Raw genomic sequence first — 23,142 nt, forward strand, 5'->3', positions numbered from 1 at the left:
GAAACCATTCACAGTTGAAATCACAATTTTTAAAACTTAATTATGTGGTGGTTAATTGCTTTAATTCTTATTTCTTTAAGCTAATGCAGTCTGAACCATAAATTCTCTAAATAAGATGAGAAAAAAATATAATTTAAAAATTGCATAAACAATTATTATACAATGACATAAAAAATTCCAAGTAAGATGAAAATTACATTTGATTTAATATATATTTAGTATTTTCAAATTGACTTTAAATAGTAATTTACATTAGAAGTTGAGAATTGTCCTGCTGGCTACTTTCTCTGTTTTTATTATTTATAAGACAACTTACACTTTGTAATAATCTGTTTTTTAAAAGCCATGTGAAGAGGGCATATGCAAAATGAGAGTATCTTTGTCCATTCATCTATCTATTCATTTGATAAAATGAAAAAAATAATTTACTGGGCATCAACTGTGTCCCAGCACCAAGCAAGGTGGTGAGGGGGCAAATATAATTACAGTCCCTCACGGGACTAGTCTAGTTGGCACCACCAACCTCTAAGGACATAGTACCATAAGGTGTTATAAGGTTATTCTGAGAGAGAGTGATTATTTCTCTATGAGTCAAGGGGAAAGGGCTAGTGGATTAGGAAGATATCACAGGGGATATGATACTTGGGCCAAGGATGAGGGGATGTGCAGGAGGCAGTGGGAAAGGGAGAAAGAAGGTTCTAGGCAGAGGGAGCAGCATGAGGAAAGATGAGGACTGGGAAAACAGCATAGTGCATGCAGATATCTGCAAGTTGTTCAGCGTGGCTTAGGTGATAGGGTGGAGGGAGGTGCTTTTTGATGAAGCCAGAATAGAGGAGAGCAGGTTGGGGTGAAAATATGATAGGTTCAGTTTGGATGTGGTTTTAAGGCCTGAGGACCTCCACAAGGAGTTGGCAGTAGGCATTTTCAGGACTGCAAGAGAGGGCCCTGGCTTAGCCTTACTTTAGAGAGCCTGGTTATGACCCTGCTTCAGATGCACCTCTACACAAAGGGCCAAGGGGACATCCTACCTAGAGCCTACATTCCCCCACCCCTTAAGACTACTCTTTGTCCCTAGGATCACAGGATTCCTTGGTCAGATAGCACTGAGGCTGCTTCCGGGGCCCGTGTAGGCTTTTTCCTCAGGTCCAGAGAGCAACTGTGTTTCCAGAGAGCACACTGTGTCTCTAGGGTGCATGTCTCTAGGCCCTGAGGGATGGACAAGAAGCAGCCATTTGTGGGGCTATTGATGGGAGCCTGCTCAGGACTAGAGTGTCCATACAAGTGAATGCAAGACCTCTCACAGTGTGGATGGAGCTGGGGATGAGAAGAGAAATGGTGGGCTGTGGGTTAAAGGATGGCTTCCTTATACTTCCATAGTTTGGTATATAAATCCAAGGTACTAAAATTGGCCATGGCCATCCAGGTTGTTATGAAAGTTTATCTGTCAAGGTAGGAGAATAGAACATATCTGTTTGTTAGCTTGATGCACAACTTTAACATTTATAACATAGGTTATATAAGCCTCAGTTTGTACTCCTGACTGAGCCCATGTCATGTAAGGGCTGGCCTGAGTGATTGGAAATACTGATCAGGAGTTTAGGAAAGACTCTGGCCATCCATATTTAGAGGTCATTGGCACAGAGTCAATGCTATGGGAGTGGAGAGTTTGCCCAGGGCAGGTGTCAAAAGTCACAAGGAAGAGAGCCATGGCTTAAACCTGGAGGAACACCATCTTTTAAGCAACAGGTGAAGGAGTCAAGGAGCTTGAAAGAAACTGCCAGAGTGGTAGGAGAAGTACTAGCAAGGGGTTGTTCCCAAAGCCAAGTGAGAAGAGTGTTTCAAGAGGAATGGAATGGTCAACAAATGGACAACGCATGTAAAGTGATCAGCACAGTGCCTGGTCCACCGTGAGCACCCAGTCACCAGTTGCTGTGAATGTGCTACTAATGATGTCAATGATGGAGGTGGCAATGATGATGTCTCCATTCCTCTGTGCTTCTTCTCTCTGCCTCAAACATCTTTTCCTTTTTCTCCATTTCTACTCAAATTTCTATGGATCACATTCTCTAGGAAGTCCTCCCTTTGCCCATTAGGTTGTCCTCCTACATGTTTCCATGGTCTCCTGTGCTCATTCTTATCATTGCACATTCAGCAAATAATAGGCTACTGGTATTTATTGATTGAGCAGTCACAGTTTCTTGGGTGCCCAATCATCCTGGTTTGCCTGGGACTGTCTGTTTTTAGCACTGAAAGTCCTGGGTCCCAGCAAACCCTTCAGTTTTAGGCAAACCTGGATGGTCATCCTAAAATGACATCTCAAATTTTTGAATGAGTAAATGAATAAAAAGCAGAGTGTCAATATCAAAGCTAATAACCCTCAATTTTTCCTGTGTGTATATGAGCATAAGCCCATGACAGATGTTCTTTCCATACTCTCTTTATCCCTTATTGAACTGAGAATGCTATGGGCAAGACATTCTCATGACGTGGTTGGATTCCTGTCCCAGTTCTGTTTTGCCCCATAATCCTGGAAAAGGATAGCTTCACTTTCTCAACCAGGACTCCTTATCCGATCCACAGAACAAGAAAATGATTTGAGTACTATTTTCTCAATTCTCTCAAAATTGACACACAACAAGTGCCATTCTAGATGCAAAGGAGAGAAGCTGATGCATACTATTGATGCCTTAAGGCATTTAGGGCTTAATTCTTTCACCTGTCAAGAATCACACAGGCCCTACAATCAAGAATGCTGGTCTGATCATCCTCTGCCCTTGTTGGTTAGCACAGGTGGCTGGAGGAGAGAAGCTATGGAAGGAAGTATCAAAGGATAGGGCTTGTGTTATCTGTGTTCTGCAAATTGAGGAACTGGGGCCTGGAGAGGAAGTGCATTCTCATTTTCCCAAGATGGACAAAGGTAGAAAGCTGTGAGGTCTCACCAGTCAGGAGGGGGGCACAGAAAGACAACCAACCACCTCCTAGGCCGAGGTGTGGTGGCTGTCATCAACATTGCTTCTCAGTTGGCAATTGCCAAAGTCAGGCTGCACTGTATGTCATCTCGTGGAAGACAAATGCTCTATAAATAAATTGACTTGGAACAGTCTCAAATACACATAAACCACAATGGCTTTAAATGTAAGTCTTGACTTTTTTCTCATTTTCGTTCTTGGAGAGGTCAGCAAGGAAGTTTCTGCAAGAGAGGCCTTACTGAAATTGAGCCTAAGAAACCAAGAACTTTACTGTAGTCTCTATAACAGGTATATTTCATTACCAAGTATTTGTTTAAAAGCTTATTGATTCAATACATACAATGCTAAGCATGCACCTGTATGTTAGACTTAAGCTTGTGCTTGTTATACATTACACATCAATCCTCTTAAAAATTCATTTTCTAGAAGAGGTGATCATTCATTTTTGTCATTCAATTTCCTATCATTAAAAATTTCATATGTAAAATCATGCATACTTATGGGGTACTGTGTGAAGAGAGAATATTTTTAGTGACTGAGAGAAAAGATTGTTGATGGCTCTTCCATCTGAGGAGTCAGAGACAAATTTCTGAGGAATACCCTGGAAAGAGTTGGAAGCTACCAGAACACAAACCAGTGGAACTGTGGCCTTAGGGCTCTTGTCTCCAGCTCAGATTCCGAAGCAGAGGTACCCACTTTTAAGTAACATTGTCTATGGTATTTTATTTGTGGGATAAAGCTAATTACCTCCTCCGATCCCACCTCATTACATCACTACATTAGCAAGGACAATAGAAGCACAGGGGTCCTGAGTTTTCATTAAAGAGTCATTCACTTGAAAGGAAGGTCACAGTGCTGCCAACACTAATTGAAAGAGCACTTACTATATGTCTGATTTGTATGACTGAAAGAAAGAGGATCCATCCCTGGCCTAGGAAATACTTTCCATGGTATGAAGAAATGTCTAAATAGGCTAAAAGAGGTTAAATTCCACGGGAGCTTTCCAAGTATGTGCAGATAGCAGTTACAGAACATCTTGGTCTTGCTGGGCAACCTTCTCAGTAGGCAAGATTTCACCTTGGCCTGCTAAAAATGCTGCTCACTTAGGTTTCAAGGGTCCACATGCCTATGCTTTTTACTGGGAAATTTAGGCTTATTGTGGCCTAAGATGATTCTTTCTGGACAACAGCTCTACCAACAACCTTCTTGAGGATCTGCAGTTTGAGCATATAACCCTAGTTCCTTTCTAACTTCCCAGCAACTCTCTCCTGTGTTTGGCTGGGTCCAGTAATGCCTAATTGCTGGCAGCTCCTCTGTCATGACATGCAATCGCATGTCTCTGGGCCTCTGCTCTGTTCTTTCTTTCATCTAGAACTTGCTTCTGTCTTCCTCTTTGCCCGTTGCTTGTTGCCTAGGCCATTTATCATATCAGACTCAGTTTAGGAGTTATCTTCTTTAGAAATCCTTTTGGGAACCTCCGCGCCTTGTAAACCCCCTCTATGGGTAACAATTACATTGTAGTCAAATCAAATTCACACAGGTGTTCACAATCTGCTTATTAAATATGCCTACCCTTGCTTTTCTGGGGTGGGACCAATGAGCTAGTTAAAAAAAATGTGTGTGTGTGATAAAATACACATAAAATTGACCATCTTAATCATTTTTAAGTGTACAGTTCAGTGGTATTAAATACATTCATAATGTTGTGCAAACATCATCATCTCATAACTCTTTTCATTTGTAGCTCTGAAACTCCATACCCACTAAACAGTAACTCCCCATTCCCCCTGTCCCAGACCCTGGTAACCACTATCTAACAACTTACTGGTAAGCCCCTGGTAAACTACTATCTGTCTCTGATTTTGACTACTCTAAGTACCTCATATAAATGGAATCATACAGTATCTTTTTGTGACTAGCTTATTTCACTTACCACATGATGTCCTCAAGGTTCATCCATGTTGCAGCATGTTGTAGTATTTCCTTTTTGAGGCTGAATAATATTCTGACGTACTTATATGCCACATTTTGCTCATCCATTTATTTACTGATGGACATTTGGGTTGCTTCCAAGTTTCAGCTACAGCGAATAATGCTGCCTTGAATATGGGCATACCATTATCAAGATCTTGCTTTCAGTTCTTCTGGGTACATACCTAGAAGTGGAATTATTGGATCATATGGTAATTCTCTTTTAATTTCTAAAGGAACTGCTATACTGTTTTCCACAGTGGCCGTACCATTTTACATTCCCGCCAACAGTGCACAAGGGTTCCAGTTCCAAGGAGCCAACTCTTAAACATGTTTTTTAAAATGTCCACTTAAATCTGAGAGGTTAGAGATCCAAAAGGGGAAATTTGTCCTGAGGGGAAGGTATATTACAGCGACCACTTGTTGGGTGCTTACCTTGTGCCAGATACTTTAACATTTTACATTAACTCTAATCTTTATATTATCCTAATCCTTACAATAACTTTTTCACAGAAGTATTATTATTCCATTTTATAAATGAGGCTAAAGATGAAATGACTCATTCAAGATCACACATCTAAGAAAGTGCACCAACCAACCCAGGTCTGACTCCAAACCAGGACCCTGTTATTCCACAATATCAAAAGGCTGTTGGGGGTGACTAATCCCACTGAATTTCGGATACCGTGGTTTCTGAGTGACTTTTCTGGGAAAGTACCCCTGGTAAGAAACGAGAATGGCAAGTATAAACGGAAGGCCCTTTCGGATTCGTCTCTCAGCTAAGCAACTGCATTTATCCTTACCTAGATTTTTATTGGTTTTGTGAGGGAGTAAAATGGAAAAAGGCCGAGAGGCTGAGCGCGGGGTCTTTCGGCGTCAGTCTTTATCTGCCTAAGGTGTTTTCGCCTACCCCCGCACAAGGGGCGGGAAAGTGTATGAGTGTGGGAGGGAAGGATGGGTGGAGGAGGCATTCTCCAACCAAGCACAAGAGAAGAGACTCTGCCGCCTGGCGCAGTTGCCAGGACAGCGCGGCCAGAGCAGCAACGGCAGAAGCCGCACCGCGTCCCGGCGGCGGCTGCGAGCCCGAGTGACGCATTGCAGGTACGAACCAGCCAATCAGAGGCCGGTTCAACGATCATCGGGCACGAGTCGCCACAGTGATTCTCCTCCGCGCCGCAAAGTAGCGCCTCTCAGGCGCGACTCCCCTGGCCTTTAAACGGGCTCGCTGGGGAGTGAAACCCACTTACGTCATTCGTTCGCCTACTTTCCTTTATCTCTTGCCCCGTCGGCTAAATAACAGTGGATAAAGGAGTCCCGAGAAGAGTTAGAGAGGAGGGGGTTAGCCGGGACTCGTTTGCGATGTTCCGTTATCTGGCATGCGGCGGAGGGATCTGGCGGAGGGAGGTGTTTATGAGGCGCTGGGGGCGGAGGGGGAGAATTAGTCCGAGTGGGGCAAGCGAGCTGAGTGGTTGTGTGGTCGCTTCTTGGAGACCGGTAGCGCTTGCAGCATGGTGAGTGCGTCGCTAAGCTGCCGGCGCTTGGCCTGAGGGGGGACGAGGCTGAAGCAAATTTGTTAAAGAAAGGGAACGCTGCTCCCCCACATCCTTTAGGAGTGGTCTTCGCCAGAGGGATGGTGCGAAAGAGACTGGGGGCACCGGGGCAGTTGCGTCGCAGGTGCTCCCCCATCGTCATTCTCCTCAGGGAGGAGTCCCCCAGTGTTTCGGGGGCCGGGAGCATTGCCTATGAGGCGCTGAAGCTCCTCAGGGGTTTGGCTGGGTGAGGTTGATGGATCCGGGGTGGGGGGCAGCCCAGCACATGGTGGAGACGAGAGAGTGGAAGGGCGGGGGAGAGCGGGAGGGCAAAAGCCTCGGGTCGGGCATCTCGAAAGGTCAGTCCCGGGGCCGGATTCAAAAGCCCAACGGACGGTTAGTGCTGGCGCCAGGAAGCGCCTTTGTCCGCTTGTGGCCGCCATGCGCCGAGGGGGCGGGAGGGAGCGCGAGGCCCGGGGCGAGCGCCAGCGCCGCCGTTAGCCCGCATCCCCCGCGTGCCGGCTTGGGGGGGGGGGGGGGGGGGGGGGGGGAGGGGCCGGGCGGGGGGGGGGGCGAGCCGGCGCCGGGGGGGGGGGGGGGGGGGGGGGGGGGCAGGGCGGCGGGGCCGGGGCCGCCGCCCGCTCGGCTGGGCTCGCGCCCAGCTGCTGCGCTGGCACCTGCAGGGCTGCGGAGGTCTCGGCGGCCCGCGAAGCTGCGGGGCTGGCTGGTTGGGAATGGGTGGGGGAGGGCGACTTCGGTAGTTTCCCATCCCCCTCCGGTGGCGAGAAGGAAGCTCGCTCGGTGGATCCTGATCTTTCCACTGCATTTGGGGTCCTGGGGCCTTCTTCCACCACCCAGGCTGGACATTAAAAAAAAAAAAAAATTAAGTGGCTTTGTCATTGGAAGTTTGGCGCACCCTCAGAGTGCGCATCTTGTTTGAGAAAGTCGTCAGCTCCAGCTTGGGTCTGAAAGGCTTTTTCTAGTCACCTACCGAAAGCAAGCTTTGGGGTGACTGACGTTCTGTTGTGAAAGTCGCTTTTATCCTGCCGTAACATTTGAAAAGGGCCAGTGTCTATATCCTATTCTTAAGTACTCACGTGCACTCCTAATGTTAAAGAACCATCATCACAGCATTGCCCCTGCTCCAACTCCCTTGAAAATGAGTCGTATTGCCGTACGGAAAATGCCAGACCATGGTAACGTGCAGTTCAATTCTTTTATATAGTAATGGCTGTCAAGTACTGTAGTGATAGAAAAGTATACCGGGGACAGAGGGAGCAGGGAATTTTAAAAAGCATTTTCCTGTCACTTGAGACCGGAACCCCTGTTTTTTCCTGTTTAAAAAAAAAAAATCTAATGAGGGCGGTAATTTGCAATACCTACTTTGTGTTTTCGTCTGCCAAGTGGTTACAGCGATGGGTGTGTCCAGAAGGCAAGGTGACATCTTAAACAGGAGTTGGGAATCCTTGCCAACTGAAACCTCCAGCCTGTATGGGTGTGGGGAGAGGAATTCACCTTGGATAAAACTAGTGTTCATTTAAGTTTGATGCACTCGTTCTATTTTGATATTTTAAATTATTTTATTCTGAATTTGCACATACTAGTTGAATTTTTTACTTTTAGATGAAACAAGGTGTACATTATATGCATGTAATCAAGGTTCTGAATTGCGCAGTAAATTTTTAAAAATTTAAATGAATGGTACAATTTTTACCTAATCAGTCTGATACTTGAGTCAGGAACTTGGATAGATTTTCTTAGTGATGCATACAGTTTGTATCTACACTTACATGGTCCTGTGCCAGTGATGATAAGCTTTTGTAGTTACTGTTTACATCATTGTTGCTTTGGGGGTTTTCAGTTAGTTTGTTCAATTTGACAGTCATTGTTATGTAAAATTAACATGGAAGTTGTCCTAAGGTAACTTCATAATTATAAGACCTGGAGATTTAAAATTAGGACTCTATCAGGTTTAAAGAATAAGAGTTTGTGTGGAAGGGGAATAACATTGCTCACATAGCTCTTGGGTTTACATGTAGTGTTTATGCGTGCATTGGAAGAGCCAGGGATTGCTTTAAGAAGACTTGGGGCCCAGGTGATAGGAGATATGAAGAGGTAGGAAGTTTTGTGCTTGTCTGAATAATCATTATTGTATCAAATTGCAAGTAGATCAGCGTGTGTTACACTGAGGAACTTCGCTATGGCCCTATTAAAAATATATAGAAAGTTCTAGATTTAGGTACAATGATCAAAGTAGGCCTTTAGTGAAAGTCCTTATTTCTATGAAGTAATTTGTCCATTATAATGGTTTCTCTTTTGGTCTAAGATGCTATATAGTAAGTGCTGTTCTGTAGAATTAAGGTAACTGTTAATTCTGAAATAATTTAAAGACGGCTTTTAATATAGGTAAAACAAATATCCTGACTTCTGAAATTGTGAAAAAAATTTTACTTAATGCTTTGTAATATCTAAATAGAACTTGGAATAAAGAGGAATGAATGAAAGCTAGAAGTTTGTGTTCCATTTTAAACCTGTGGATTCATACATTTATTCAGATAAGAATTTTGGATTATTTTTAAACTGCCATTCGCTAGATAAACTCCAGGAGTATCCATATATACTTTGAATGCCGTTTAGGAAATGTTTGATAGGTACATAATGCATTCACTTTTCAGGTCACACATTAGTCTAGATTAATGTTTCTCAGTGTTTACAAATCTTCAAAATGCAGATTCTAGTTCAGTAGGTCTGGTGTGGAATCTGGGAGTATACTAATGCCCGGAAGCTTTCTCTGGAGTGATGAACAGGAGGAGGAATTCTATCAATTGTTGTAGAAATAAAGGAGTAAGAACAGTCATCTCTCTAGTGGATTATTCTTTACTGAGATAAACACACATGTTAATGAGCTTGAGTTTTCCCAAAAGGATAATTCTTCTAGTTCTAAGAAAATGGCACTCTCCATAGACAGAAATAAGAACCAAATTTATTTACATGTAGTTGGAAAAGGCTTACAAATTAGAGTGCTAAGGAATGGTGTGTTTTTGTTTTTAGTAGGCCTTAATCTGAATGTTGCTGGTAAAGTTTATTTTAAAACCCTGAACTCTGGATTAGTAGTAAATAGAAAAACTTTAAGTTTCTTGAAACATTGCAACAAAATCGAGGAGCATTTTTAAGGCTATGTGAGTAACTTAGCATTCTGTTTGATAGTTCATTCCTTGAAGCTCTTTTGTGAATTTTTTTATTTTGGGGGAGGTGGGGGAGGGGCAAAGGGAGAGAGAATCTTAAGCAGTCTCCATGCCCAGCGGGGAGGCGGGGCTTGATCACAACCCTGAGATCGTGACCTGAGCTGAAATCAAGAGTCATCACTTAACTGACTGGGCTACCCAGGCACCCCTCCTTTGTGAATTTTTCTAAGACTGTGTCTGCCTAGAGTTGGAGAGCTGGACGAGATAGTGTGGGGCCATTATATTTGGACTTTCCAAGCAAAATTGGATAATTTTAAAGTTTTGTTTTATAGCTAGCATCCTTTTCTTCCTTCCTTCCTTCTTAGCTTTAATATAAATGCACTTTCCCAAAATCCACCCCTACCTCCCTGTTGAGAGAACAACACTGTTTCCTTTCCTGGGCATAGCAATCATTCCTTCAGCTTTCACAATACTGTGCCTTCCATACATTCAGCTTAACTAAGTCTTTAGTCCTGAACTGATTTTCACCTGCCACATCTGTCCCTGGGCTGACCTCGTGCTTGCAGTTTATGGAAATGTATTTTCTCAGCTTAAATCAAAGATAACATGGAACAATGGTAGGTTTGCTGTTCGTTTGTTTTTTTAAGATGGCTAATAAATACTTATTCATGATGTTTAATTTTATATTCTGATATCTAGGAAAGACACTAGACAATGTTATACAACGCTTAGTTGTAAATGAATGGGAAGGGTGAATTAAGAAATAAATTTCCATGTACCAGTAATACATTTTAAACTTAATAACTTCGTAGAAAGGGTAAATTTAAAATAGGCATCTCCATATTATATGACAAGAAAAGCACACATGTGCATATGTATATTTTGGTCCACTTAAGTATTTCTTAAGAATTGATCTGGTATAGGGGCGCCTGGGTGGCTCAGTCGTTAAGCGTCTGCCTTCGGCTCAGGTCATGGTCCCAGGGTCCTGGGATCGAGCCCCACGTCTGGCTCCCTGCTCTGCGGGAAGCCTGCTTCTCCCTCTCCCACTCCTCCTGCTTGTGTTCCCTCTCTCGCTGTGTCTCTCTGTCAAATAAATAAATAAAATCTTTAAAAAAAAAAAAAAAAAAAAAAAAAAAAAGAATTGATCTGGTATACAGATGACTAGGATAAAAGACAAAGTATACCAGGAAAAAAATAAACTTCAAAATGCCTGCATATAATAACAGTCTCTATGAGGGCTTTAATGTGGGCCCTGCTAGTCTCTGAAGCAAGAGGTGATGATGCCATGCATGTTTGCTGTGTGGAAGTTGAACTAGTCAGGTTCATATTTAACATTACAGATTCTTTGATTAGTTAATATATATAAAATAATTATCACTGAACTCTTTGGGTTGGCCCTTTACATAGCTTCTCACTCTGTGCAATAACCTTGTAAGGTAGGTATTAATTTTGTACGGATGAAATTGACTATGAGCGGTTGAGTAACATGTCCAAGGTAACATGGCTCTTTAAGTGGCAGAGCTAGGATACTAGTATGTCCAGCATTGATTCAAAACACTATGGTTTTGGGCGCCTGGGTGGCTCAGTTGGTTAAGCGACTGCCTTCGGCTCAGGTCATGATCCTGGAGTCCCTGGATCGAGTCCCGCATCGGGCTCCCTGCTCGGCAGGGAGCCTGCTTCTCCCTCTGACCCTCCCCCCTCTCACGTGCTCTCTCTCTCTCATTCTCTCTGTCTCAAATAAATAAATAAAATCTTTAAAAAAAAAAACAAAAACAAAACAAAAAAAAAAACAAAAAAAAACAAAACACTATGGTTTTTTTCCCTACTCTGCCATCTTGCCCTTTTTTCAGAAATGATAGAAGTCCTGCAAAATGGAATCAGAGTAGAAGTAAATTCTTTATAGCCTCTAACAAAGTAATATGGAGTCAGTGGATTTACTGGGTTTTGAATCTTACTCCTTAGGGAAAACAGGGGATGACTGATTTTATATCAGATGGAGGATTGGGATTTGGAAGGATAAAAGTTGATCCTTTTTTTTTTTTTAACTCCTGCATTTGAACTTAATTATTGCCTCTTCAATTTTAAGTTACCAGGCCTTTTGCTTTTTTTCTTTTCTAAAATAGAAACAAGCTGAGTTTGCATCGAGGTCAAATCAAAATTGTTGAGCAGGGAAAGAAACTTATGCTTTCTGGGTTCCTCCCCAAATTTTCTCATGCTGTTCGCTAGAGAAATATTATGCTATTATTTTTCATTAAGGTGTTCTTTAAAAAGAATGAAACCAGGCAGTGTTTATTCTTTCATACTGATAAATGGATTAATCACAGAATGCTTGATTCCATATAGGTAGGAATATTAGAAGGCTGGGTCTGATTAGTGGTAGTACCACATAAGCAGTTGCTTCATGGGTTTATGTACTGGTAAATGGTGAAATGTCCAAAGATGAAGCCCACATAAAGAAAAAGGAGCCTTGGTATTTTGCAGATATGTTTATTGTATATTATGGTACTCTGCATTTAAAACTTATAGGCAGTGAATACATCTAACACCTTTGTGTTTAATTCTGACTTTACTAGTTACTAATTTTGTACTCCTCCCTGAAATTTAACCTGAACCTCTTTCCCTATGTGTAAGGTAGGGAAGGTTAGTGTGAAGATTGAATAAAAACAATATCTATAAAGGCCTTTAGCAAATGCCTGGCCTTTTTTTTTTTTTAAAGCAAAAATAGTGACTCTTTGTATGCTAAAAACATCAAAAACCTTAGGCTCACATTGGGATTTCAAAAGTGAAGAGAAAATGAATGGCTTGACTTAACATTTAGTAAATAATGTAGTTCAAATGTTGAGAATCCTGGATTCTTTGCATTTGCCTGGCAGGTGAGGAGAAGTAGTAAAAACTGGTAGCTTTCATGTTGCCCCAACCGGGACAGCTTGGATTTTTATCTTTATAATAGATGGGATTTTTGCTTAGTGTTTTGAGGTTTTTTGTTTGTTTGTTTTAGGTTTGGAAAATCATTTTCATGTCCAAATGATGTGTTTAACCATTTATAGAGGTAATTTTGAATGTAGTCCTTGGACATTTTTATTTATCAGAAGAGGTGAGCTTAAGTTTAGGTATCTTAACTTTGAGAAAGTTAACAGTGTTTTTGTTGGATTCTCTCTTTGCTTTAGAAGAATAACAACTTCCTTTAAATTTTTTAGTATGCCAAATTGCTTTTTTTTTCAATTTGTGAAATTGAGACTTTCATATGTATTCTGAAATAATACTTGGGGTTTAGGTATTAATCTTGGTCAAGACTGCTTAGTTTTGAAGATAAAGCTATCTACTTAATATGCATTTTCTACCTTAAAACGTATTCATTTTCTATCTATGTTTGTTGCTCATACTAAGGAGTGTTTTACTAAATGTAGTTTATGGTACAAGGTGAACGCTGAAAGTTTTTAAACTTGGTTCTTTAACTTAACTGCTGATCTACATACTCTGAAGTCACTTACCTATCTCTGTGATCTCTTTATAGGCTGACCAACTGACTGAAGAGCAGATTGCAGGTAAGAAATACTTTGCTAAATGGTACCCACTGGATTTTATTATAAATTGAAGAGCCAACCTCAAACTAAGATACCTTTATGAAAGAATTGACTTTGATCTATGTAGTAGATAGTAACAGACGCTTTAATATAATACAGTAATTGAACCTGCTTGGCAAATGAGAAGGTACGCTTGCCTGTGAGAGATGTATGGGGCTAACTGTAATGAAAGGCAAGTTTTTAGGCTATGTGGCGGTGTACTTTGGAACTTGGTGGTGGTGGTCTTTGTTTTTCTTGAAGATTATCTTTAAAACATGAATTCTGGGCCGTTTTTAACACTGCAACTCCAAATTACTCTTCACAGGAAATAGAGCCAGGTAGTAATTAATAGGTAACTTGAAATGTTGAATCAGAAAGGAACATTGAATTTACCCCAGTTTAAAGTAGCTAATATTTTAACCTTAGAATTGCATGTAGAATCAGTCAGGAATAACCATTATGTCTAGAGAAAAACTTAGATCCAAAAGTTAACATTCTATTTTCTAAATGTGTAGTAAGTTGAATTTTGTCTTGAGGAACAGTAATAACAGCTATTGAAATGAGCTTTTTAAATCTTGTCTCCTTTGGTATGTCATGGAAATATGTGAAATTGTTATGTAAAACTTGATGTCATGTTGTCTTTATGCTATAACATTAAACATTGGTACTTTTGATTTTATTCTGACACTTTGAGGTGGCTGGTTAACTTCAAAATGTTGGGGAAACCTGGGGCGCCTGGGTGGCTCAGTCGTGTAAGCGTCTGCCTTTGGCTCAGGTCATGATCCCAGAGTTCTGGGATCGAGCCCCGCATCGGGCTCCCTGCTCAGCGGGAAGCCTGCTTCTCCCTCTCACACTCCCCCTGCTTGTGTTCCCTCTCTCGCTGTGTCTCTCTCTGTCAAATAAATAAAATCTTAAAAAAAAAAAAAATGTTGGGGAAACCTGCTAAAGGATTTTTTTTCTTTTTTAGTTCATTGTAGTGTTGAAATGCTTTTCAAACTCTTCCTTTACTCTCTTTAGGCTTTTATTAACACAAGCATCAAGCACTTTTAACTACCATAGTTTTCCTGGCAGGCAAGAAGTTTGAAGTGCTCAAAAGCACTAAAGCTCTTTTTTTTTTTTAATGCTAGAGAAAACTGAGAAGCCCAGTTGGAACTCAGCTATATATAGCCCATTTAAAGTAAGCCCCCCTCTCCACATAAACAGATTTGGGGGACCCAGAAATCACTAATCTCAGATATTCATCACAAATACTACTTGATAGGACTATATAAAGTAGGAAGCTATTAACATGAAGGACCAAATGTAAGCAGGTTTTATTTTTATTTACTGTGCGAATTTGACTTAAATCTGGGATTTGCTTTCTAGGATTGATAAATTGCATGTATTGAGTGTTGAAGTAATCAAGCAGAGCTTTGGAACTAGTTTCTTTGTTCATTTATACTATTTTAAATGTATCCATGAAATGTAAATTATTCTAAAACAGTTTTGTTTTTTAAATAATGTATCCTTAGGAAGTGACAGGCTAATTCATATATCCAGCCTTAAACTCTTAACTTCTCTAATACATTTGGCCTTCATCTCTACCTTTAATTTCTTGGTATTCCCAGTCAGGTAGTTGTCCCTGCTGTACACAGCACAGCATTTTCACTTTAAGGTAGAAAATGTATTATTTAAGGTATCTATCACATATACTGATCCCAAACACGCATACAACTATTAAACAGTGTGTGTCTTTTAAATACAAGAGGATCAATCTTCAAAGACTGATAGCATTTTCATAAAGAATACTAGTAGTAGTAGTTCACTGGAACATTTACTTTAAGATAAATTTGGTCTTTTTGTTGGCTTTCATCATATAATTAAATTTCCAGTGGGGATGGGAGAAAATCTATTCTAGATTCTCTCCCTATCCTGCGTTTTCTTAGGCTTTTAAAACCAGTCCTTGTACCCCAGGTTTTAGTGAACCTGAAAGGAGTCAAAGCTTTTATACTGCTAAAGTAAAACCCTGTGAAATTGGGGACCTTTTTGTTGCCTCTTGTATCCTCTGTGACTCCCACATAGTAAGGACTCAAGAATGGATACACTTCTTTTCAGAGGTGTGTGACAACAAAAAATGTTCCAGAATACTACCTACCCTATCCTAAGAAGAATTCTGCCTCCTTCCAAAATCCCTTCCTTCTAAATTTGATTATGTTTCAATGTCCACCTTTGAAGTGGAAACAAATTATTTTCTTTATCCTGATAAATTGTAATTGGTGGTAATCAGTAACATCTTAGAGTCTTTACCAAAAAAATGTTTACAAACTCCGTACGTAAATCAACATTGAATATACTGAGGTTCTTTGTAAGCTATTTTAACTTTATATGATAATCATTACTACTTCAGATTTGTTTAGAAAGTCTTCTAACAGCAAATAACTTGGTCTAGAAAAAGCATGTTTAGATGAAGTTACTAGAATTGTTTACATTACCTAGTCTTAGAGCAATCCAAAAGTGTTCATTGTGACATCACTAACTAGTTAATTTTGTTGATGATTCTGCCATGATGTCATTAGTTGTTGGCATTTGACACTTCAGGGACTAATAGGAAAATCCTACAAGAATTTTTTTTTTTATTTTTTATTTTTTATTTTTATTTTTTATTTTTTATTTTTTTAAATATTTTATTTATTTATTTGACAGAGAGAGACACAGCGAGAGAGGGAATACAAGCAGGGGGAGTGGGAGAGGGAGAAGCAGGCTTCCCGCGGAGCAGGGAGCCCGATGCGGGGCTCGATCCCAGGACCCTGGGATCATGACCCGAGCCGAAGGCAGACGCTTAACGACTGAGCCACCCAGGCGCCCCGAGAATTTTTTTTTTTAAAGGTCAGTGTAGGGGTAAAACTTAATTTGATGAAAGATAGTAAGCTTACTCAGTTTACATAGTGCCAACAAAAGTCTAATATAAGCCCTTTAAGAGATAATTAAATTCAGAATTTTCTAAATAAATGGAAGTTGGTAAATAGGCATTTGATTCAAGTCATTCCTGGGAATTACAGTTTAGAATGGCATGCTTCTATACATAAAGATTATACTAGTTATAAAGTAAGGTAGTGAGCTGTAAGGGCAGGTGAATTTAAATGGTACTTTTGAGTTTATTTTTATTTCAAGGAGTTTTACAGCTATTTCTGGCTCTAGTGTAAAAATACAAATAAAAATTGGGAATAAATCTTGCCATTTATTCCTTTCTTGTATCCATAAACTGGTAGTTATAGCATAGATAAGGTCTTATTTACTGTTTTTCACTTACTCCAGCAAGCATTTTATTTTATTTTATTTTATTTTATTTTATTTTTAAGATTTTATGTATTTGACAGAGACACAGCGAGAGAAGGAACACAAGCAGGGGGAGTAGGAGAGGGAGAGGGAGAAGCAGACTTCCCGCCAAGCAGGGAGCCCAATGCAGGGCTCGATCCCAGGACCCTGGGCAGACGCTTAATGACTGAGCCACCCAGGTGCCCCTCCAGCAAGCATTTTAAAATTAATGTACTTTAGGGGCACCTGGGTAGCTCAGTGGGTTAAGCATCCGACTCTTGATTTCAGCTCAGGTCTTGATCTCTCAGGGTTGAGTTCAAGCCCTGCGTGGGGCCCCATGCTGGATGTGGAGCCTGTTTTTAAAAAAAGTTAATATATTTTAAAACTCCTTGAAATTAAGAACACACACATATAAACTTACTATACATCTTAATAATTAAGTCATACAGTAAAATGATTATAGTTAGTTACACATTGGAAACCTTTGCACGTAATGATAGTGTTAATATCTGTAGCTAAGTATTATAGCAGCAAATGTAATGTAAACAAAATCATGTTTCTAAGAGCTTTAATTTTCTTGTAGCCTAAGTTATTAGGTGATAAATGCCATGTGTTCAAACCCTAATAGTTTATGCATTTTTAGACAGTATTTCTACATCCTGTTAAAAAAAAACCCAAAAAACCCTGAGTAAAATGGAAATGTCTTCATCACATTCTGTTTGTGGGATTTATTTATCTGTTTTTGTCATTGAGTCAATCTAGTTAGTCTACTGTAGGCTAATTTCATAAAATCAATCAGTTTGCTACTAAGCTTGTGATACCAGGGGAGTTCTCTGAAAACAATTTTAAATGGAACGGAACTATGTTAATACTGAATGTAGTAAACTACCAACTAGTCAGTGATAACCTGGTCTAAAAGATAAGTAGTTAATGGATTTTAAACAGAAGAAAGTAATGTGGTAATCTAAAAAGGTAATACGACCCGGGTAGTTGTGTGGGTAATTTTAAATAAAGAACCCAGTTAGAAGGCTATTGTAATAGTCTAGGCAAAAGATGACGGGGCCATGAAACAAGATACTGCTTGTAGAGATGAAAAAAGAATCAGGCAATATTGAAATGGGAGAATTCAAAAGGACTTGTTGACAGATTTCACAAGGAAAGAGTTAAAGTGTCTTTTGCTTGCATTCCTAGGGTTGCTGGGGAATATAGAATTGATTTTCGTAAGTCTTGCTTGGGGTCAGCCCAGGGGACATGTCCTGTAGGAAGTCAGAAATAAAGGTACAGTAGCCCCTCCCATCTGTGGTGGGGTTTTTCCTATACACACATAAGGTATGATACAGCTTAATTTATGAATTAAGTGCAGTAGGAGATGAACAACAATAACATCATAATTGTAACAATATACTGTAATGTAAGTTATATGAGTGTGGTCTCTCATCATATACTGTACTCACCCTTTTTGTGATGATGTGAGATGGTAAAATGCCTATGTGATGAGATGAAGTGAGGTGAATGATGTAGGCATTGTGATGTAGTGTTAGGCTGCTATTGACCTGATGGTATGCCAGAAGGATTCTCTGCTTCCGGACTGCAGTTGACTATGGGTAACTGAAATGGCAGAAAGCGAAACTGTGGATAAGGGTGGGGAACTACTGCATTATGTTGAGAGAGATGAGTAGACTAAAGAAGGCTTCATTATGAGTAGGCACAGATGAGATGGTCAGAAAGAGGAAAGGGGATAAGAAAATTGGTCACATTTACGTGTGAGAGATAAATAGGAGTAAGAGCCTTTGGCAGTGTAAGGTAGGTAAACTGAGGTACTGTTGTGAAACCCAAGGGAAGTTTAGAGTTTCTCAGTGTAGTTTTGGATGCTGCAGGAAAACGAGATCATCTTTTTCTTGACACTTAACTACTTGCCAGATATGGTTCTAAGTGCTTTATGCTTACTAATTAATGAAGTTCATAAACTTAGGTAGATAGTTATTCCAGTTAACAAAAATGAGGAAGCTGAGGTGGAAAAGGTTTAGTAACTTAACTTGCCTAGGTTACATTACTAGTAAGTAGCAGAGCTGGGATTATTTAACCCAAGCAGTTGAGTTCCAAAGACTGCTTTTAGTTTCTATGCTATATGGCCTCACGTACTTAAACACACTTGTTTGATTGGGCAACTAGGTCGTTATTGGTAAATTTGGCATTTTCAACTGATGAGTTGGAGCTGGAAGTAATTTTATTTTTTTTTCTTTCTTTTTTTTTTTTTTTTTATTTTAATTTCTTTATTTGAGAGAGAATGAGAGAGAAAGCACATGAGAGGGGGGAGGGTCAGAGGGAGAAGCAGACTCCCCGCCGAGCAGGGAGCCCGATGCGGGACTCGATCCAGGGACTCCAGGATCATGACCTGAGCCGAAGGCAGTCGCCCAACCAACTGAGCCACCCAGGCGCCCTGGAAGTAATTTTAATAGTGGATTGGTAGAAGAAAGGGATACGAGTAATGGTGCTTCCCAAGATTTGGGGAGAGATAAGGGCAGGCAAATAAGAGAAAACAGAAGGTTTGAATTTCGTTTTAAGCTAAGAGACATGATGTATGTTAATGGCGAAATCAGTGGAAGAGTAGTTGAGTCCAGAGAAGAGATTATGATGGATTGAAACTGGGATGTATAAATTGGAGCAAGGATAGAAAGGCAGGGGGGAATAAATAGCCTTGGACTATATAAGAGGAAGCAAACTATTAAACATGTCAGGTATGTATTTTCAAATGCATAGATATGTTGAGGGAACTTAGCCCTGTGAACTTTGGAACTGCTTTTGGATTTGCTTGCGAAGAGGGTCTGATAGCATTTAAAAAGTACCCTACCAGAAAATATTGCCTTTTTGTTATTAGTTCATTTATATGACCTTGCACTACCAAATTCAATCTCTGCTTTAGTTTATGAAATAAATGGGGAAGCCAGGTATTCTAGACTGTTGCTTCAACAGCTTTCCTTGTAAAGTTAAAAGGAACATAATTTCACAAGATGATTTTTAAGATGTTTAGGTAATAATATTCTAAAGAAAGGTCTAAATTATCTTTGTTGTCAGTGATACAATACTTAGCTAAAACTGGCCATTCATATCTTGATCATCCCATTGTTAATATCATTATAGATTTTTTTTTTTTTTTTAAAGATTTTATTTATTTATTTGAGAGAGAGAGAATGAGAGAGAGCACATGAGAGGGGGGAGGGTCAGAGGGAGAAGCAGGCTCCCTGCCGAGCACGGAGCCCGATGCGGGACTCGATCCAGGGACTCCAGGATCATGACCTGAGCCGAAGGCAGTCGCTTAACCAACTGAGCCACCCAGGCGCCCTCATTATAGATTTTTGGTGATAGTTCCTTATATCTCAGAAAAGGAAACTGGCCTATTGCATATTGTTCTGAAGTTTAGAGGGTTTGTTGTTGTTGTTCTTAAATTAGTAGGTTTTTTTTTTTTTAAGATTTTATTTATTTGCAAGAGAGTGAACAAGAGAGAGAGCTCGAGCAGAGGGAGAGGGAGAAGCAGACTCCCTGTTGAGTAGGGAGCCCAACATGGGGCTCAATCCCAGGACTCTGTTATTATGACCTGAGCTGAAGGCAGACCTGTAACCGACTGAGCCACCCAGGTGCCCCTTAAATTAGTAGGTTTTAAGAGACTTAATTTTAACTTTCGAGGATTACTCTGAATATAATGCATATAGTTGTTATAGAAACACATGTTGGGTACCGGCAGTCTTATTTTTATATTCTGAGCTTTAATAGAAAATAGAGAAGCCACTCATTTGGGGCTTTGATTCTTTGCCTCCTTCAACCCAGAGTAATTTTGATTTTTATCTGGTCTAGATATTGGAGTTTTTTGTAAGATTTTAGGTGAAAGAACTTGCTGATAGGTCAATATGAGTATATATTGGTACGATTAGCTAAAGATGTTTGAAATATCACAAGATTTTCCCACCTAATTCTTGAGGAATCAAAAGCTGATTTCAGGTGTTAGCTCCATATATACCTTTGCTTTAAGAGTTAATACATGTCATTTAGGAGGTTACTTTTTATTGTTAACCTGTATGTTTGGATTGTGGTCTCTCTTTAAAACAGAATTCAAAGAAGCCTTTTCACTATTTGACAAGGATGGTGATGGAACTATAACAACAAAGGAATTGGGAACTGTAATGAGGTCTCTTGGGCAAAATCCCACAGAAGCAGAGTTACAGGACATGATTAATGAAGTAGATGCTGATGGTAAGTTTTTTTAAATTGGGGCTCTGGGGAGGGGGAATTGAAGGGGGACATTTAAATTCTTTAGTACTATTTCAACTAAACTATTTCAGGTAATGGCACAATTGACTTCCCGGAATTTCTGACAATGATGGCAAGAAAAATGAAAGACACAGACAGTGAAGAAGAAATTAGAGAAGCATTCCGTGTGTTTGATAAGGTAGGTGTTCACGGATTGGATTTGTTAAATTTTGAGGATGAATCTTGGCAAAGGAGGCATCACTGACTTTAGAACTAAGAAACAGATTTTATTTTATTTCTTTAAGATTTTATTTGAGAGAGAGCGCGAGCGCATGAGCAGGGGGGAGGGGCAGTGAGAGAAGCAGACTCCCCACTGAGCAGGGAGCCAGACCTGGGGCTCCATCCCAGGACCCTGGGATCATGACCTGAGCCGAAGGCAGACGCTTAACTGAGCCACCGAGGCACCCCAGAAACAGTGATTTTAATGTATGATATCCTGCTTTGTTCTCCGTGACAATTTATTGGTCAGCTATAGATTATTTTTGGTTGGTATGTATTTCTAAAGTATATTTTTCTCCCTAATGTGAAGTTTAGTGTAAACTTACTAAACTTTCATTCCAACTATGAGTCTCTAATTTTACTTAGATATCTTACTAAATTTTTTTCTAGGATGGCAATGGCTATATTAGTGCAGCAGAGCTTCGCCATGTGATGACAAACCTGGGAGAGAAGTTAACAGATGAAGAGGTTGATGAAATGATCAGGGAAGCAGATATTGATGGTGATGGTCAAGTAAACTATGAAGGTAAATCTTTCACTACCTCATTCTGTGCTTTGATTTTAAGTTACAGGTATTTGTTGTATATCTCATAGGTCAAAATTAGTGACTCCTCCCCCCCCACTCCCCTCCCCGCGCCAAATGAAGATGCTAAAACAGTTTTTATATTTACAAACCTTTTCCTATTCAGAGTATTTTCTACAGACTAGGCAAAAATCACAATCACCTGAGAACTTTTTAAAACTGTTTACTGTCGGGTCCTACCATATACGTAGAATCTCTTCATTTTAACAAAATTGCTGGACAATTTCATATGTACATTAAAGTTTGAGAAGCACTGTACTTGAGACTGTGCTAAAACAATCTTTTTATAATGATTGTGGAACAATTTGAAAAGCTTTAAACTTATTTCAGGATCCTCAAATGAAAGGTGATTTTCCTTCCTTCATTGGATGTATTATCCCTCTAATTAGCTTTAGTGTGAAACTGTTTACTTATGCTTCAATTCAAAATTATCATGTTATACTAAAGAGCAAAAATGCTTAAATAGCTTGTCTAAAGCATTAATTTGGTTTATTGATTAATAATCCTAAATAATTTTGGTTTATGAAGTTCCAGCCTTGACAAAGCTTGACAACTCTAGCCTAAACTAGCATTCCTTTGTACTGTAAATTTTTGAGGAAAGAAAGGGGAATTGGAGACTGCTCAGAGATTGAGTAATGTGATTGGTTTTGCCAGTCTTTGCCATTGACGCAACTTTTTGTGTACTTCTTCTTTTTCAGAGTTTGTACAAATGATGACAGCAAAGTGAAGACATTGTACAGAATGTGTTAAATTTCTTGTACAAAATTGTTTATTTGCCTTTTCTTTGTTTGTAACTTATCTGTAAAAGGTTCCCCCTGCTGTCAAAAAATATGCATGTATAGTAATTAGGACTTCATTCCTCCATGTTTTCTTCCCTTATCTTACTGTCATTGTCCTGAAACCTTATTTTAGAAAATTGATCAAGTAACATGTTGCATGTGGCTTACTCTGGATATATCTAAGCCCTTCTGCACATCTAAACTTAGATGGAGTTGGTCAAATGAGGGAACATCTGGGTTATGCCTTTTTTTTTAAGTAGTTTTCTTTAGGAACTGTCAGCATGTTGTTGTTGAAGTGTGGAGTTGTAACTCTGCGTGGACTATTGGACAGTCAACAATATGTACTTAAAAGTTGCACTATTGCAAAACGGGTGTATTATCCAGGTACTCGTACACTATTTTTTTGTACTGCTGGTCCTGTACCAGAAACCTTTTCTTTTATTGTTACTTGCTTTTTAAACTTTGTTTAGCCACTTAAAGAAAATCTGCTTATGGCACAATTTGCCTCAAATCCATTCCAAGTTGTATATTTGTTTTCCAATAAAAAAATTACAATTTACCCAACTGTTGCTCTGAATCTGAGTCCTTTAATTAACTTGAGGTCAAACAATTCTGAGAATCAAATATGGGGGTGGTTTTTACTTGGTGTAATTTAGATAAGTTTTTGTTGGTATTGTTGTTTTACTACCTAGATTGTGTTTAGTTTTTAAATTATGATACTTCCTTCAAAAAGTTTAAGTGGAAG

At 39.8% G+C, this 23,142-nt stretch overlaps 1 protein-coding gene across 2 annotated transcripts; it reads left to right on the top strand.

Moving 5' to 3' along the window:
- The first annotated feature begins 5,879 nt into the window (after positions 1 to 5,879).
- On the top strand, positions 5,880 to 22,961 carry CALM2 (calmodulin 2). Of its 2 annotated transcripts, none has more exons than XM_032411030.1 (6): positions 5,880 to 6,041; positions 13,169 to 13,199; positions 20,616 to 20,759; positions 20,849 to 20,955; positions 21,426 to 21,561; positions 22,317 to 22,961. In XM_032411030.1, the coding sequence occupies exons 1-6, from the start codon at positions 5,895 to 5,897 to the stop codon at positions 22,343 to 22,345; spliced, it is 594 nt and encodes a 197-aa protein (XP_032266921.1). In that variant the 5' UTR covers positions 5,880 to 5,894; the 3' UTR covers positions 22,346 to 22,961. The 2 variants fall into 2 exon arrangements, with proteins under 2 accessions (XP_032266921.1, XP_032266922.1); XM_032411031.1 differs by lacking the exon at positions 5,880 to 6,041 and adding an exon at positions 6,337 to 6,451 and having other exon boundaries at positions 22,317 to 22,898.
- The last annotated feature ends 181 nt before the right edge of the window (positions 22,962 to 23,142 follow it).

The sequence above is a fragment of the Phoca vitulina genome, unplaced genomic scaffold (assembly GCF_004348235.1).
Source record: "Phoca vitulina isolate PV1807 unplaced genomic scaffold, GSC_HSeal_1.0 scaffold12, whole genome shotgun sequence".
Lineage (NCBI taxonomy): Eukaryota > Metazoa > Chordata > Mammalia > Carnivora > Phocidae > Phoca > Phoca vitulina.